General features: G+C 45.4%; 1 protein-coding gene across 1 annotated transcript in view; it reads right to left on the reverse strand.

Annotated features, from left to right (window-relative positions):
- Nucleotides 1–15,914, reverse strand: part of trim55b (tripartite motif containing 55b) — a gene marked incomplete at both ends in the record, with an annotated part of 43,608 nt that extends 27,694 nt beyond the window's left edge. The window contains 2 exons of the mRNA XM_084325542.1: nucleotides 15,242–15,411; nucleotides 15,795–15,914. Of these exons, the coding sequence (XP_084181668.1) occupies nucleotides 15,242–15,411; nucleotides 15,795–15,914 (290 nt within the window). The remainder of the gene's footprint in view (nucleotides 1–15,241; nucleotides 15,412–15,794) is intronic.
- Nucleotides 15,915–16,154: the final 240 nt, after the last annotated feature.

Here is a 16,154-nt window from a genome sequence, read left to right on the forward strand (position 1 = left end):
AATCACGAAAATGGGATTTTGGTCCCCAAAGCTTCAGGCACAAATTGACGTTACACTAGCCAGGTGTTTAACATGCTTACAGGGCAATGTGCGCAAAGGAGTACCGACAGTGGCGGCTTACACACCCCTCCCTGAGGGACCATTCAGACATCTGATTATGGACTATACAGACATGATAACGCCAGTGCAGGGCAAACGATACCTCCTGGTAGTAGAGGACTGCTTTAGTCGCTGGATTGAGGCCATTCCATCTAAACACAAGAACGCGGACACAGTGATCAAGTTCCTGTGTCGCGAGGTCATTCCGAGATTTGGAATTCCCACGATATTACAAAGCGATAATGGCCGCGAGTTCATCGACAAGGTGGTTAAAGGGCTGATGCAGAAATTAGGTATAAGACAGCGCCTTTCCTGTGTCTATAGTCCCGGGTCGCAGGGGAAGGTGGAAAGGGCCAATCTGGTCATTAAAAACAAACTGTTGAAAATCTGTATGCAAACTAAGCTTAACTGGATTGATGCTTTGCCGCTTGCTCTGATGGCTATTAGAAGCAGCGTAAACCGCCAAACACAGCTAACACCGCATGAAATGCTTACAGGCCGCAGCATGCCAGCACCGCCATTTAGACACCTGGCTAGGGGCCCGGCATTAGATATTTTTGAGCAAGATCTGGAAAAATATCTTCAGCAAGTGACTAAAATACATGAAGCTGTGTTTCGACAGGAGCAGAGAAAGGAGAGAAAGGGGGAGAAGGAGGCGGAGAAGGAAGCCACCAAACCGAGACTGATCCCTGGGGACTTGGTCTTCGTAAAGGTCCACAAGAGAAAGTGGTCATCACCCCGGAGAGAGGGCCCGTACGAGGTGATCCGATCGACTGGAACGGCAGTCCAAGTCAAAGGATCAGCGACCTGGTTCCACTTCAATCACTGCATAAAGGCCAGCGGCGATCTCTTGGGGGATACAATCGATCGCAGTTATGCAGAACCCGACATGGAGGGTCCGAGACGGCAACTGGAAGGTGCAGTGCCTGCTGATGCTCCCGCAGATGTTGGCAGCAGTGTGCGGACGGTCGGCCGGGCACAACGACGTCATTAAGAACCGTCACGGTCGACCCGTCCTTGAGGATGACGGGTTTGAGTGGGTAGGAGTCCCACGGGGTCCCGCTCAGGCTCAAGTACCAGCAGACTTTCATGACCAGGCTCAGAATCAGGCGCCCTCTTTTCCCTCCATCGAGGAAGGGGGGGAGAAGATAAGACTACAACCAAACGGGGTGTTTCCCGTAGGACCGCAAGGGCATGTTTTTGATTTTGACCATTCCCCCGTTACAGGCGGGGATACTTACCATTATACTAACGAGCATCGGGTTGTGGGGGTAGATAGGAGAGTTGAGCCTGTCCCGAACCAATCACAGGGGACAGGGGTGAGGGGAAAAAGGGAGGTCAAGGACACTGAGTCGGAAGAGGTGGGGGGACAGGATATGTTCCAGAGGACAGCCGGAACGTTGAGGGACTCAGTGGGCTCACTCTGGGCCAGGTTGAGGGGTTTGCTTCCTTCCGGGGAACAAGATGGGGGCGACTATGACTATGACGAGGAAGACCCGGAGGCTGACCCGATGTATAGGGCGGCTTTAGGGAATGAGTGGTTTAAGTGGGTCCAGTACACGAGCGCGCAGAATCAGATAGAGGATTGTTATGTCTGCTCCAAGGCACGTCCGGATAGGCTGCTGGTGAAGGGCACGAAGTTCAGTTGGGCTCAGTGTGACAGGGACGCAGAGGCATGGGAGGGGCCCCATAATAGTCGCCCTTGGTGCGAGGCAGAGTGTTTGGGGTTTCTCGGCTCTAGTCGTTTTAAGGCGGCAGGAAACGTCACGGATTTCAAGGATGTCACTATGCGGGAACGGTGTAGGAAATTGGATGTACGTGTGCAGGGGGTAGCGACGGGGTTGCCAATACCCAGAGGTGTCAAACTATGGCTGACCAAGGATTTCGAGTGCTTGCAAAAGGAGGGGACCCGGGATGTAGGGGAGGTGGCAGAGGGGCGGTGCACTACTATTTGGAGCATCACGACTAACTGTACGAAAGAAGGAAAGTGTGGACACGGGGTCGTGTTAAAGGGAGTGGATACCAACCCACGGCCTGTAGCTTGCCCTTTTCATGTCCAGGATATGGCACTGGCGGACCAATACTGGCTCTGCGGCGGTAGGAGGTTGAGGAATACACTTCCTTTAGATTGGTCAGGTAGATGTGCCCGGGTTCAGGCGATCATGCCAATGGTGGTCCTACCATTATCAGTGACGGAAGGACCTTCTGAGTCTCCTATCTCTCGAACGAAGCGTAGCTACAAGGCAGACCCAAGGGTGTATCTGGACAGCATAGGGCAGCCAAGGGGCATTCCAGCCGAGTTCATGGCTAAGAATGAGATTGCGGCAGGGTTTGAGTCTATTCTGCCATGGATATCGGTCAATAAGAACACCGGGTGGATCAACTATTTGTTTTACAATCAGCAGCGGTATCTCAATTACACCGAGGAGGCGTTGGATGCAATGGGGGACCAGATGCACGCGACCAGTACGGTGGCGTGGCAGAATAGACAGGCTCTGAACTGGTTAATGGCGGAGAAGGGTGGAGTCTGTTCCATGTTTGGACAGTACTGCTGCACATTCATTCCGACGAATGTGGGGCCAGGGGGAAAGTTCTCCGAGGCCATGGCTAAGCTGAAGGATTTGAGGGAGGAATTGAGGGGGAATTCTGGCCGGAATGAAGAATGGTGGGGGAGTGGGGTGTTGGAAAGATTGGGACAGTGGGGAAGCATAGTGATGCAGACGGGGATATCCATCGGGGTGGCAGGGTTGATATTGGTTCTCCTTTTCTGTTGTGGTATGCCTCTCTTGGGTAGGCTGGTAACTTCACACGTAACGAGCCAAATGCTGATGGTGGGACAGAAAGAGATTGAGCCACAAATCGAGCCATATCCTCAGCTTTATGCTGCCTTAGAGGGAGACGAGGGGATAGAGGATTAGGGGTATGGTGAGGTAGGGACATTTTCTTTTTGTTGGTTCTTTCCTTTAAGAGTGACGGGGGATGGTCTGAGCGCAGTTTTGTTGGTTTATTCCTTTAACTAGGAATTTTAGTCTGATTTTCTAATGATCCTTCGGCATAGAGATTGCAACCATTGAAAATCATTGCATTGTTTTTTATTTTTTTATTATTTTTTGTTTATTTTACTTGTGGTCCTGGTCAAACCGGAATGGGAAGGGGCATCGGCAGAGTGTCGGTTCTGAGCCTGAGGAAGCATTGAGAAGAAGTGGTCGGGGGATCGGTTCTGGGGACTGGAGGGACAAAAGGGGGGGGCTAACGCAGTGGGCAAGATGGGCACCTCCCGTCGAAGATGGGGGGACACGTGGTGAGGTCGGTACCAGCGCCTCCCGTCCAGGCATGGGGACATGCTTCTACGAGGACTGGGGGTGTGGCGTGGTGGTTGCTGTATTGGCAAAATGTGACTTTTGGCAATACGGTGAGGAGACTATGGCGTGGGCATGGAAGGGGGGCTGAGCGATGGACACTGGGACTCAATGTTATGGAAGAGACAATGTCATTTTTTTTTGGGAGGGATGTTCTATGTTTAGTTCTGACGGTCAACTTCTCCTTTCCCTGATGAGAGTCGCGGTTTCCGGCCGGAACTGTGGCTCATTTGGTAAGCGGTGGAGGTTGGGGGGATTTGTCTGTCAGGTTAGGATTATAAATTGGGGTATTTTTTTTGATGTTTTATTATTACTCTTGTTTTGAGCGGTTTTGTGTTTATTGTGAGAACGGTAGTCAGCCTTTGTTGGTCCGTTAGGGGTCCAGTGAATGAAGTAAGGTTTCTTGTTTAGTTAGACGTTCACATTTTCTTGGTTATATGATTTGGGTGGGACTAGGGATAGCCCCAAATGGGGGAATGTTGGGGAAAATGTGTATACGAGGGTGGAGGTAGGAAAGGGGTTAGTCTTGACTAGTTTAATATAGGTCAACTAGCAGGGCTCAAAGACACTAGGGCGACAGTCTGGCTGATCTTAAATCTTCAATCTTCAATCTTAAAACAGCCTCAAGATAGCAGATGGACATTTCAGTACATCATATCGTGTGTTCTAATCTTGTGTCTTTTCTCTCTTACACACATACACAGCACACACACAGACACAGCACACACACACAGACACACACAGTCGCACAGACATACACACCGACACACACACACATTCCCTGTGTCACAATACACACATACAATACACACACGTCTGTACACAGACGCACACACACACAGACACACACACACATACACACACACACACACAAACACACATATCTCACTCTCTCTTCATGTTCTTAATGTTTTACATCATATCGTGTGTGGATATCATATCTTGCTTATCTCTCCTCATGTTCTCTCTCTCTCCAATGTTAAATCTACGTATCATCTTAATGTACGTCATGTCAGATCTGACATGATGTGACACGTCATCATATCTGTCAGGGGGGCAGGACTGAGAGGGGATTTAGGGACAGGCAAAGGGTTCCAGGACAGAGTGTTTTTGTTCAAGCTGTGGCGATCATCTTTGACCCATAGCTCTTGCTGTTAACGAACTTCTTTTCTTAAATAAATTACCTATTTGTTACAATTGGAAATATCGTCTCCTGCTGTGTCAAACAACCTTTCCACAACAGTGCCCTCCAATATTATATTCTTTGCAGACACGTGGGCATTCCTCTTTAAACACTCTTCACTGTAAATGTTCCTCTTTAGATTTTTGGATAGTGCCATTTAGATATTTTGTCATTAGCTAGCAGCAGGTGAAATGTGCAAGTAAGCAGGCTGCACAAAATAGCGCCTCCCAGTGGAAATATTAAATCCAGTAATAACGTGATGTGATGTGTCCTACGTCTGGCAGTATGGGGTAATAATTATGAGAATAAAAAGTAGGCCTATGTCAAATCATTAATTAATTAGATTCCGCTACATGGTCAATCCACACAATTATTATATATAATAATGGAAATAGAAAGAACTGCTTGTTTACAGTTTATTATGCGCCACTTATGCAGCTAGTTTATTTTGATCCATTTTCTGCCTCTGCCACAAATGTATGTCTTAGTTATAAGGTGGTCTGTCACAGAGTAAAAAAAAAAATAGTGTCACTACCAAATGACCAATTCATTCAATTAGCCAGGCTTTTTCTTTGGTTCTGGCTCGCCATATAATGGCTTGGAAAAAATGTGGCCCCACAGGCAAAACTTAATTGCCAGCCCCTGCCTTAGATCCTCCTCTTCGAGCAAAAGCCCTCAATGTTTCAATGTCATGGACGGTTGTGTTTCCATACCACACCGTCACTGAGGAGGTGAGGACACTCTCCACAGTGGCTCTGTAGAAGCTGAGCATCGCCTCCCTGGACACACCAGTCCAGGGAGTGGAGCCTCTGGTGGGCCTTGCTGATTATGTGGCTGGTGTTAACTTCCCACTTAAAATGTTCACATATGGTGATGCCAAGGAATTTAAAACGATCTACTCTCTCCACCTGCTGGCCGTTTATGAACAGAGGAGGGTGGACTGCCTCCCCGCGCCGGAAGTCAACTATCATGTCCTTCGTCTTAGATGTGTTTAAGAGCAGGTCATTCGGTTGCACCATACAGCAAAGCTATCAACTTCAGCTCTATAGACCGATTCATCCTCGTTCTTAATTAATCCTACTACTGTTGTGTCATCCGCGTATTTAAAGAATCTAACAGAATCAGAGTATCACAGTAATTAGTATAGACAATAGAGCAAAGGAGAGAGAACACAGCCCTGGGGGGCCCCGGTGTTCAAGGTCCTGGATCTAGAGAACATATGACCTATTTTAACCACTTGTTCTCTATCCGAGAGAAAATCTAGAATAAAATAGCACAGAGACTCGTCGATTCCTAGCAATTAAAAATAATTTAAAAGGCACAATCGTGTTAAACGCTGAACTGAAATCAATAAACAAAATTGGTACATAAGTGGCGGAGGCCTCCAGGTGCTGCAGGATGGCGTGTAAACACATAGATACAGCGTCCTCTACAGACCTGACATGTCTAGCTTAACAATACTAGATAAATTATCGCAGACAAGCCGCTCGAACACCTTCATAATGACAGAGGTCAGAGCGACGGGGCCTGTAATCATTCAATCATTCAGACAAGCAGTGTTAGATTTCTTGGGCACAGGGATGACTATGGCAGATTTATAACATGCCGGGACTTTAAGTGTGCTGAGAGACCAATGAAAAAGATCTGTAAAAACAGAAGCAAGTTGGTCAGCACCATTTTTCAGGGTAAATGTAGAAACACACACGTACTGTATATGTGCGAAATTAATCGTTCCAGCAAAGTAGGCTTCTATTATTCTAATGACTTGTTTTTATTGGGTATCATAAGTCCTACTGTAGAACATGACATATTAGCATGACATCTCATTTATTAATGCCAATACTGAACGACTGCGCAATTGGCCCTTGACAAGTGTAAACTATGGATTAGTCGGTCGCAGTCAACTGGTTAGTGTGGCTGCCTGTGGATCCTATGGTCACAGGTTCAAATCTCTCAGTTACACATGTTTTTATTTTATTTCATTCATTTATGCATTTATTTATTTCTGGAGCATTTTTATCTATCCATCTATGGTGTATTTGACTTGTGCTGTATAATGACAATACATTTTAATCTAATCTCATTTTGTGATCAGTCGCAAATCGCTTCCTGTTGAATGGATCAGCATGGTGCAGATGCCATGGCGAACCTCTGCTGTTTTGCACACGCCTCATTCGCCTTATAAGGGGCTGGCGGGGCGTGTCTGTATGCAAATGTGTGAACGGGAACGCGCATTTAAGTTTAAGAATGAGTGGGATTCATCATTCAACACACCTGGGTAAGAACAGATTTGGACATTGAGAACGGCAGTGGCTTTTCTTATCTTTCTCTTAACAGACAGTTCAGAAAGAATATAAGAAAAATATATAAGAGAGTATTGGTGAATGAGGCATTTTGTTTGCGGAGTAAGGCTCTAACTTGGTGCTCCTCGACTACGGTTACAGACCCCACTCTATCAGCTACCCTAGGTTGATCACCTGAGTGTAAAAATCTGCAGTCAAATTCATTAAGCTTATCAGAGAGTAGGGGGTCCACATCCTGAGCTGACTGTTTATTCCTGAACCCAGTAATCACATGGAGACCCTGCCAAACCCCTCTGGTGTCCCCAGCTTTCAATTAGTCCTCAAGACTATCTCTGTACTTAGCCTTAGTTGTTTTCACTGCTCGTTCAAATTCATACCAGGCAGTCTTTTTTTTATCCACTTTTTTCTCCTTCTTTTTCTGTTTTTCTCCCATCCCAATTTAGTCGTGCCAATTCCCCCCTCCCCTGTCTTGATCGTTGCTTGCATGTGCCCCCCACTGGTCGGTGATAGGGAGGGTTGAAGAATCTATCGCATGTCCCCTCCGATACATGCGGAGTCAGCCAGCCACTTCTTTTTCACCTGCCAGCGCGGACTCTCATTGGCGAGGTGTAACGTGTGGGAGGCTCACACTACTACCCTCGACATCTCCTGTCCTCGCTGTGCAGGCGCCCTGACCGACCTGTAGGAGTCTCTGTTTTACAACGACCAGACTACCACCCATCGACTCCCCTCCCGCTGACTCTGCCAATTGAGTCAGTATGACGGCCGGCCCAAGCCGGAGGCAACGCAGACAGCCGGATTCGATACCGGTGTCTCACGCGTTGGTGACGAGCGCTTAGACCACTGCGCCACCCAGCCGCCCATACCGGGCAGTCTTGTTAGAGATCTACATCTCCACTTTTAAAAGCCTGATTCTTCTTAACCCAGAGACTTTTAACCTCTTTATTAAACCATGGCTTATTATTGCAGACAGTCACCACCCTGCTGCCACCAGTATTGTCACCTGACTGTTATTAAATTGTGTCCTATACAGTATATGTTATAACACATAACATGGTCCTGGTTATCCATCTTGCCCCGCCATGTACAACAGTATATGTTGTAATAGGGATGCTCGATATTGGCTTTTTTACCGATACCGATATACCGATATTGTCCAACTCTTAATTTCCGATACCGATATCAACCGATATCAACCGATACCGATATATGCAGGTAATTAACATTACATATCTCTTGTTGTTGAATTAACACAACATTATGCATACTTTTGACAATAAATAAAATCAGAATTTGTTCTTACTTGCTTGCCTGGGTAAATAAAGGTTATAGAAATTTAAAAAGAATAAAAGAATATATAATCTTTTTCTTTTTTGAAAATCGATACCGATATTTTCCGATATCACATTTTAATGCCGATATCGGCAGATAATATCGGACATCCCTATATGTGCAGCAACTTCGACCAAGTCAAATATAAGCAATAATGAAAATGCACATCATAACCATACTTTATATTCTAACTCTCTGTGTGATGGGCTGTGCACGCCAGCGATGGATAAATTAGTAATTATCTTATGACATATAGCCTGAGCTAATTATGCTATGACGCCTCAGACTAATTACCCTATAAAAACGGCGTGGACAGTATATAGCTGGATCGGCTCTCGTGTTAAAAAGAAGATCAGTAAAGGAACACACGTTACAACACACTCCCTACATAATGTATTATTCATGGGAGTCTGTTCTCTATGTTGCATTGCTTCACGGTGACATTATTCTTCCACATTTTACCCAATATAAGAATAAAACCAAGGCCGCGCCCGATCCATCAATACTCCAGTCTTCCCATAATAGCTGAGTCATAGGATATTAATAATTAACCCAACGTTAACGTCCTGAACTCTTGGCTGTTCTCCCTGACGTCATACGAGCCTCCTGGTTATACAGCCAGTTCCGCAGAGCAGGGAGGGACTACATCGGTGCTGCATACTGTACTGTACACGACTGGGACCTGAATCCTCACGTAATCCATGTCGGCAGGCAGCGCTGTGACTCACTGGCCGGGGTTCACGAGGGACACAGTGGACCCATCAGCACCACCACACTGCCCTCTCATCATCAGCACCACCACACTGCCCTCTCATCAGCACCACCACACTGCAGGGCTGTACAGTGTGACGAGGGTACCGCATATTGCCCCTATATATGGCCTGTGCGAGTGGAGAAAAATATTTGGGCGCACCTTTGCGAGTAGTGATTTCAACCCTTGCATTCGCATTTCACTCTTAAATTAATCCAAAGCGTGTGATGATGACGCGATGACGTCACTCACGCGAGCTGCACACTCAGGTATGAACAGCGGGGGGGGGGGGAATCGACGGAGCACTCACTGTGATCGTGCACGCAGCTTGTAGATGCCAGTCTGATTAGCTACTAGGCTAAAAATGAAGAAAACCACCAGTAACGTTAGTATAGTGGCGTCATATTTTCGACGTGTTGGACCTAGTGGGCCGTCTAATGAAAATATGACAGAGAACAGTGAGCCAGCAGTGGCAGTAGCCACCGTTACAGGTATCATGGCTAACGTCGTTAGCGACAGCAACATGGCTAGCTCTAGTATCGTTAGCACCGAGTCTGCAGACGCCGACGTTACTAGCGAAGAAGATGAAGATGGCGAGATAGCTGCACCCGCCACCACTGTCACAACTAAAAAGGTCCACAAGTTCAGGTCGGATTGGCTCAAACTATTCCCCTGGCTAGTATTTGAGAATGACCTTATGTTTTGTAAATACTGCAAGGGACAGACGCAGGCGGGGAAAACTGCGTTTGTAACGAGAAATCCCAACTTAAAAAAAAGATGGCTTGGGCGGCTAAGTGGCGCAGTGGGCAAGGCGCTCGCCACTAATGCAGGAGATGCTGGGTTCGAGCCCAGCTCTCGGCGTTGCTACCAGCTTGGCTGGTCGTTCATACTAATACAATTGGCAAGTATTAGGGGGTGGGAAGCTGGTGGGTGGGGATCGGACGTTGTGGACAGCGACTCCTACAGGTCGGTTGGTGCGCCTACGCAGCAGAATCAGGAAGCGACGGGGGCGGCGTGTCCCTCCCACGCAGACCCTCGCCGCTGAGAGATCGCGCTGTGCAGGTGAAAAGATGCGACGGCTGCCTCCTCGTGTACCGGAGGGGACACGTGATGCAAGGCTTCGTCCACATTGCAGCCGGCTTGTGGGAGGCATGGCCTAACAGCGTTCGAGACAGGGGAGGGCAGAATTGGACAATACGAAATTGGGGATGGGAGAAAAACGGGAAAATGGGGAGAAAAAGTAGATAAAAAAAAAGATGGCTTAAGGCGAGACACTGTAGGTGAATAGGCAAATATACTTTTCTTGTTGATTTTGAGATTTTGTTATATTTTGCTTCCTAAACATGTCTTCTATGAAACTAGTGACAATAAAACGTCAATAACACACATTTAGTTGTTTATTTTACTTCATTTTGCCTTATTGCATCCATAAATTTGCACATATTTAATGGGGAAGTGCCTCATTTGCATATATAAACATAAAATTCTGAAAACTTGCAATATATTTTTTCTTAGTTTATATGTACATAACAAACTGGGAAAGTTTCATAGTGATATCTATTCAAATATTTTTTGCCTATTAGGGGGTACTACACTGTACTACACTGTTTGTAGCCTGTGTGTAGTTCTGTTCAGTTCAATAACATCATTATTATTATTATTATAATTCAGTTATCAGGCATGTGTTTAGGTTGTCTATTACTAATGGTTTGATTAGGTATTGTGTTTGTAAATATCTGTTTAAAAAAAAAGTATGGCATTTTACAATACAGAACTTTGAAGGCGTTTTCCCAAAAATGAGTTTTAAGAGTTTTTCCTCATACTCTGAGCCAGAAATCTCCACTTCAGTAGCACTCACATACACCAAACCTTCCAGTTCTATTCATATCTATGTTCTGAAGGTATTTACAGAAGGGTTTGTTGATATCGCATTCATACCCTGATTTATATCACATTTTATTCAAATAAACATGGCGAAATATGGAATTTTACCATAAAAATGGACTGAATGGAGAATTTTCTGATTTATGGAGTGATAAAAAGAGATATCCAAAATCCCCTCTGTAATAACCTTTGGCTCTAATATGTCAACAAAATGAAACTATAATTTTGAAAATGGCTTTATCCAATGTTCAGATTTCTGTCCTGGAATTATATGCAAATGTGTGCATATTTAAGTAGATAATGCCTCATTTGCATATTTAAACATACAATTTCAGAAAACTTGTAATACAAAAAAGTCTTGTCTTAATATAAGTAATCAACTGGGGAAGTTTCATTGTAATATCTATTAGTTAATTTCTTTACCCTATTCACCTGTAGTGTCTCCCCTTAACTAAACACAGTATGTCCTATCGGCACACAGCCTGCAGAGACAGCTACATGATGCAAACCAATACATCGTCGTCTACGGTGACAGCAGCCTTAGGTAGGAAAGTTCTTATTTCCGAGGCGGATCAACGGAGGCAGCTTAAAATAAAAATGAATATCGCCTACTTCATCGCCAAAGGAAGAGGAGCCGTTAGTGACGTTTGGGCCACTCATTACTCTTCACAAGAAGAACGGCGTTGATATAAATCCAACCTACGACAACCGTGTCAGGTAATATTTTTCCAATAAGAGTAGTAATACCTTGCATTTTTATTATTTTAGTTTTTCTAAATGCTACCCAAAACAATGTAATGGCATCTTAGGAATGCGAGTGCACTATAATGGTAAAATTGTTGGTAAAAGTGCCTGTGCCCCTAGTGAAAAAGCTTAGCGTACAGCCCTGCACTGCCCTCTCATCAGCACCACCACACTGCCCTCTCATCATCACCACCACACTGCCCTCTCATCATCAGCACCACCACACTGCCCTCTCATCAGCACCACACTGCCCTCTCATCATCACCACCACACAGCCCTCTCATCAGCACCACCACACTGCCCTCTCATCAGCACCACCACACTGCCCTCTCATCATCACCACCACACTGCCCTCTCATCATCAGCACCACCACACTGCCCTCTCATCAGCACCACACTGCCCTCTCATCATCACCACCACACAGCCCTCTCATCAGCACCACCACACTGCCCTCTCATCAGCACCACCACACTGCCCTCTCATCAGCACCACCACACTGCCCTCTCATCAGCACCACCACACTGCCCTCTCATCATCAGCACCACACTGCCCTCTCATCAGCACCACCACACTGCCCTGTCATCATCAGCACACTGCCCTCTCATCAGCACCACCACACTGCCCTCTCATCAGCACCACCACACTGCCCTCTCATCATCAGCACACTGCCCTCTCATCAGCACCACCACACTGCCCTCTCATCATCAGCACACTGCCCTCTCATCAGCACCACCACACTGCCCTCTCATCAGCACCACCACACTGCCCTCTCATCATCAGCACCACCACACTGCCCTCTCATCAGCACCACCACACTGCCCTCTCATCAGCACCACCACACTGCCCTCTCATCAGCACCACCACACTGCCCTCTCATCAGCACCACCACACTGCCCTCTCATCAGCACCACCACACTGCCCTCTCATCAGCACCACCACACTGCCCTCTCATCAGCACCACCACACTGCCCTGTCATCATCAGCACCACACTGCCCTCTCATCAGCACCACCACACTGCCCTGTCATCATCAGCACCACACTGCCCTCTCATCAGCACCACCACACTGCCCTGTCATCATCAGCACCACACTGCCCTCTCATCAGCACCACCACACTGCCCTCTCATCATCAGCACCACACTGCCCTCTCATCAGCACCACCACACTGCCCTCTCATCAGCACCACCACACTGCCCTCTCTCACACCCCCAAACACGAGACACCACATCAACCAGGGTGGAACTCAATTCACAATCAATCCATCATTCATCATAACTCTACATGATAGCAGGTACAATAATGCTGTATATACCGTATACATATATTTATATTTACCGTATATATATATATATATATTTACCTACATCCGTCTGTACATACCTGCATATAATCTTTTTCACATACCTGTAGATACTAGATATCTGTACATATCCCTTACCTACTCTTACTAGTAATACCGCTGGCCAGTATGACTTACTACCATAGTGTATTTATACTTTTATCACTGTAAATGGTAAATGGCTCTTTTATCCAAAGCGCTTTACAATTTGTTCCTCACATTTGATCCATTCACTCACACATTTACACACCGACGGCGGAGGCGACCATGCAAGGTGCCAACCTGCTCATCTGGAGCAATTAGGGGTTAAGTGTCTTGCTCAAGGACACTTCGACACTCTGCCCGGGAGGAGCGGGAATCGAACCGGGAACCTCCAGATTACCAAACGACTGATTTACCTCCCGAGCCACTGTACATAATAATACTATAACACTGTACATAGTCTGATTAGCACTAATACTTAGTAGTACTACTCGGTAGTACTCATTTATTTGTCTCCATCCTGCTCTCAAATCAGAAGAGAGCTTTGGATAACTCATAAATAAAGCCTGGCTGACCCTTTAGAGAGGTACCCCTCCTGCTCACCTGCTGTACACAATCTGTAAATCGCTTTGCATAAAAGCGTCAGGCTAAATGACTAAATGTAAATGTGTACAGTGTGATGTTGGGTGACAACAAGGTGAGGTGGCAAGCTATAGATTCCTCCGCCTATGGGGGGCAACTCTACTTTTCAAAACAATCTGTTCACTTTATGCATTTTTATGAAGATATAAATAGTACATATAGCAATAGCATTGATAAAAGAGAGGATGACATGACAGTTTGTCACAGAACAGCTGGCAGTTGATTAATCTGAGGGGAAACGCGTCACACAACAGTGGCGTTCCTGATTCATTACCCGCCTGGAACACTATATATCCTCAGGCAATTCATCCATGCAGAGTGGGCCTATCTGCCTATATTGTAATTATGTAATAGGCCTTTAGCAGGTGAGAGAGGACCAGGTTCTAGATCAGCCAGCCGTATAGGGCAGCAACAATAACCACATCGCCGCAGTAAAATTAGAGGCATCCATACGGGGTTGGGCACAATATAATCGCCATTTCTACATTTCTTTTGAGTGTGGACCCAGTCTGAAACCATATTATATTATATTACACGCAGGGCTTTGAGCAAACTCAAAGAGAGAAGGGGCGCAATTGATATGAGACACTGATTAAATGGATGAAATTGTGACTAAAGGTGAACATTTTAGTAAAGAAAAAAGAACATTACAATAACACAGTATAAAACGCAATTACACAACCATTTATTGCATTTATTGTATGGACAAATCCATAGACTAGGATGTGAAAAGAGGTGTGGAAATAATCTTAGAGGCTAAAATGTGAAAAGAGGTGTGTTAATAAATTTAGAGACTAGATGTGAAAATAGGTGGAAATAATTTTAGAGACTAAATTGTGAAAAGAGGTGTGGTAATAATTTTAGAGACTAAATTGTGAAAATAGGTGTGGTAATAATCTTAGACTAAGGTGTGAAAATAGGTGTGGTAATAATTTTAGAGACTAAAGGTGTGAAAATATGTGTGGTAATAATCTTAGAGACTAAAGGTGTGAAAAGAGGTGTGGGCATCTGAATTGCTTCTATCAGGAGAATACATGTATACACATCATGTCTTATGTATCATCAATTTATTAGAGATGATACATTTTGATTAGAGAATATCTAATCGTTTCATTTCAATCAAATCAAATTCCTTTTTAAAAAATCAATCTTTTAATCAATGCCTTTTTTCAGTGGATATATGTGAAGGTTTTCGCTAAATGTTATTTCTGTCCTGCAGGTATATCTGTAGTTCGCCTTGCATCGAGTTTCTGCTGAACAAGTGACATCTCTTCACAACAATGGAAGGTGGTGACCCCCTGAAACAGGCGCCAATCAAGCCTATACTCGAATTGATGTCAATTAAAATCGAATCATCGACCTTGTGAATCGAAATAGAATCGAATTTGGACAATCAGTGCCAAATCCCAGCCCTATACAGGAGTGAATGAATGAATGAAAACTTTATTTAACAGATTGCAGAATGGGTACAATAATACAGTACGGCTCAATACACACACAATTGTTAAGGGGATGCAGAGCAGAGAAAGACGTTTGTCTTGTTTACATCAGGGTCCTCCATTTTCAATTCATAGTGGAGAAGTAGGCTAATAAACCTGCTCGTCTCTTGTCATCAGTCTCACCTGGTGGACTCCTGTTTGAACATGTCAATGATGTTCTCCACCAGAAGGTTCCTCTGGAGCCCGTAGACCCCATGGCGGTCCAGCACCACCTCGTGTCGGCAGGACGGACACCTGAAGCGGCCCCCGGATGTCACCGAGCCCCCCCTGGTTGGAAGGTACGGGTTGGATGCCTGTAAACAGTCGTAAATCAAGAAACCTTTAGGCTGTGAGTGAGGTTGACGCTCGACTCGACTCTGCCAAAGTTTGAAGGGTTGTTGTTTCATTCGAGATGGGATGCAACGGGAGAAAAACAAGCAGACTGACAGTTATTCAGAGTTAGTGGAATGTAGGCTAAATTGATTGATGATTCTTCAGATTCGGATTCATCCATCCGATTCTGAAGTTGACAGAAATATACCAATGCCTACATAGGCTACATTAGCTACAACAGTAGCCTATGTGTACAGTATGGGCTGGCCTTAGGCTACTTGAAAACAAAACCTTGTTTTGGTATTCCATGACTTCTCTTCTTGTTAATAATCAATACTAATCTCAAATAAAAGTGTTTGCTTACCTGGAACACGTCATTGGCACACTTTCGGCAGAGGTTATGCTGGCACGGTAGGATAACCACAGGCTTTGTAAATATTTCCAGGCATATGGGGCAGATGAGCTGCTTCTCCAAGTTGTCCATGCCGTTCATCCTGAGACAACACCAAGTCCAAGTGAGACATAAAACACGACCGGAAGAAGAAAAAAATCCCTCTAACTCATCACCAGTATAGGCTGCTAATGTTTTATTTTATTTTAGCATTGATTCTTGAGAGGAGGAATGTAGGAGGCCTGGGGCCTATAGCTAGGCTAAAGACGGTCGCTCTCGCTCCAGTGGGTGTATGGCCCTAATCTATCTGGAGCTGGTGTCAGGTCTGTTTTT

This window comes from Notolepis coatsorum (genome assembly GCF_963971535.1).
Source record: "Notolepis coatsorum genome assembly, chromosome: 12".
Taxonomy (NCBI): domain Eukaryota; kingdom Metazoa; phylum Chordata; class Actinopteri; order Aulopiformes; family Paralepididae; genus Notolepis; species Notolepis coatsorum.